This window comes from Oncorhynchus clarkii, chromosome 4 (assembly GCF_045791955.1).
Source record: "Oncorhynchus clarkii lewisi isolate Uvic-CL-2024 chromosome 4, UVic_Ocla_1.0, whole genome shotgun sequence".
NCBI lineage: Eukaryota > Metazoa > Chordata > Actinopteri > Salmoniformes > Salmonidae > Oncorhynchus > Oncorhynchus clarkii.
This window is the reverse complement of record NC_092150.1, coordinates 61,419,379-61,421,910: the sequence shown is the minus strand read 5'-3', so window position 1 is coordinate 61,421,910 and position 2,532 is coordinate 61,419,379. Positions and strand designations below refer to the sequence as shown.

Below are 2,532 nucleotides of genomic sequence, written 5' to 3'. Positions count from 1 at the left end.
ATGAGATACAGAAAGGAATCCTGCCTGATGAAGACCCTCAGGTCGAAACGTTATAAAATCACCTAGAAGCATGAGCAACAGTGCACAGCGTTTTCCTTTCTGTTTTCCATGAGTTGGCCTACAACTTCCACACCTGCAGAAAGTACCTGGATGGCGTATGTTCTTCAGCTTTTGTATACGGTTCGTGAGATACCATAACATCGAACCACAACATTGCAGAAACAAATGAGCCGTCAACCCCAAAACCAAGTGTCAAGGTTATTACAAACTTTATATTCATTGTGTCTTTTAATGTAATCGCAGGCATGACATGTGTGTTCAGCCCAGAAATGTGACCTCTTGACATTGAAATGTCTGCGCCACTCAAAATACCGCAGATACATTTGTTCATTTGTATGTAACAGTGTGAGTTGGTTAGCCAGCTCTTTGGGAGAGAGGAAATCATCCACATGTATGAAGGCATCTCCAGGCACAAAGTTCTCATAGTTCTGCCTAGGTGGCCCAAGAGCAATTGGCACAGATCCAGCAGCTAGTGGGTTGTACAGCTTTTCAGTGATGTAGTCTTTGTGAATCGAGTTCTCAAACGAAAGATAGAATTTACAACTGGATATTGTGTCCAGGAAGTCTTGATCATTGACGTGTTCTCCAAAGGCTTTTCCATAGGTGTGTATCTCGATGTGTTTGTGCAATTCATTGAAGTACCTTGCTCTGGCATGGTCAGGGTTCCAGTTACTCACAATCCAGCAGACCAATTTAGTTTTAATTGGCAATACGAAAGCTTCCCCCTCCTTTTGGCTGAATACAACTGACCCATAAGGCACTTCAATATCTGCGTCTTGCCTATAATTCAAAGTCAAATTGAAAATATTTCCAAGACCTGGGTTTTTATAAGTATGTGACGGGGACTCTAGATTCATCCACACCCACTTTTGGAAAGGTGGGCGCTGCAATGGTGGTAGATTTGATAAATCACTTTTTATGTCTCGGTGGTGAATGATGACCCCACTTGACTTATTGTATAGGTCTCGGTCAGCTGTTAAAAAACAGCCTTCAATATTGAACAGGGTGCTGCAAGTGTCTAGATCATAGGACTGACCAAAAGGCCACATCCATAATAGAACTATAGTCTTATTATGAGCCTTATTTTTTTCTTCTTCCTTCTGAATTGGTAGTGTTGATGATTCAATGGGCTTTGCAAGCCAGTTACCTGACGGTTTAAAATACATGAGGAAAACAGTCACAAAACAGCCTATTGCAATGATTGCAGTCACAAGTAGGCGCAGTAAGCCGTTTAGAGTTGCAGTTGCCATTTTTGTCCTGTAAAAAAAATGTATATATAGTGTAATTAGTTTGTTTCAAAACAATGTCGATGACCTGTTTCAATAATGAAACAAACAATGGAGTAATGTTCTGGTTGGGTTCAGTGCATATATTTTCTCAGGTGATATGGATTGTTTATCTTCTAGCCTTTTATATCATAAAAACATGACACTATTTTAATCACAGATGTCCAACATAGAAACAGGTTGACATATTTTAACTTACTTAAAGATCACAATCAATGCATAGCCTAAGATTCTGAAATAAGTAGCCTGAAGGTTTCACCCGTCAGTAGCCTATTAGAATGAGACTCTATTTATAGAGTAGCTTCAGCATCCTATGCCTATGCTTTGAAGAAAGGACGGGTGCATTTAATAGATTTACACTATCGTACACATGTATATGCTGGGAATGCTGTTTTAGATAAATAAAAAATAAAACAATGCCATGTAACCTAGCCTAGTGGTCTTGTGAGTAGAAAGAGGGGGGCATGCAACTCCACCTATATTCAGACGTTAAGTTTTGCTTTAGAAAATAGGCTAGATATGACCAATAACAATATTAACATCATACTGTAGGACCTGCCTTCACCTGGCACAAACCTAAAACAGGTATACTTTCAAAATGTCGTTGAACAGTGCAAATGGGCTACAAAGCGATTGCTCAATTAACATCAGTGGCCAACAATTAAAGCATTAAACTATATAAAGACAACTTGCATGAACATGAGCGTTTATAATAAACAAGGAAAATAGGTGCTACCTACCATCGAAACGGAAGAAAGCAAATAACCCGAGATGCGAAACCTGTGAGCTGTGAACTTGAGCCACGCCCACGAGTCAGATCACAATGCGGGTGAGCAGAACATGGTCAGGTTGTCGAAACAGACAAACGTTTCTAAATAAATGACTTGATTAGGCTGCCGGAAATGACATAGTCATAGGTCAACCTCATGAGTGATCTACAATTGTGTGCAGAAAATTAGGCACCAGCCCTTTTGTGTGGGGGAAAAAAGGGAGGGAATGCCCAAGCACAGGCCTATTATTAGCCTTCTTCATTATTTACATTAATACATTTATCAACTGAAGTGAATTCACTTTTAATTTGGGTATCTATCTGGTTCATCCAGGTCAGGAGAAACAACATGTTGACTGGCATGGCTCATGTAGGCCTTATATAAACCACACTGGTGGTGAGTAGATAGAAAGTTGG

At 39.9% G+C, this 2,532-nt stretch overlaps 1 protein-coding gene across 1 annotated transcript; it reads right to left on the bottom strand.

The window, feature by feature from the left end:
* Nucleotides 1-233: 233 nt before the first annotated feature.
* LOC139407762 (4-galactosyl-N-acetylglucosaminide 3-alpha-L-fucosyltransferase 9-like) lies at nt 234-1,310 on the bottom strand. Its single transcript, XM_071151620.1, has one exon. The coding sequence runs from the start codon at nt 1,308-1,310 to the stop codon at nt 234-236; it is 1,077 nt and encodes a 358-aa protein (XP_071007721.1).
* Nucleotides 1,311-2,532: the final 1,222 nt, after the last annotated feature.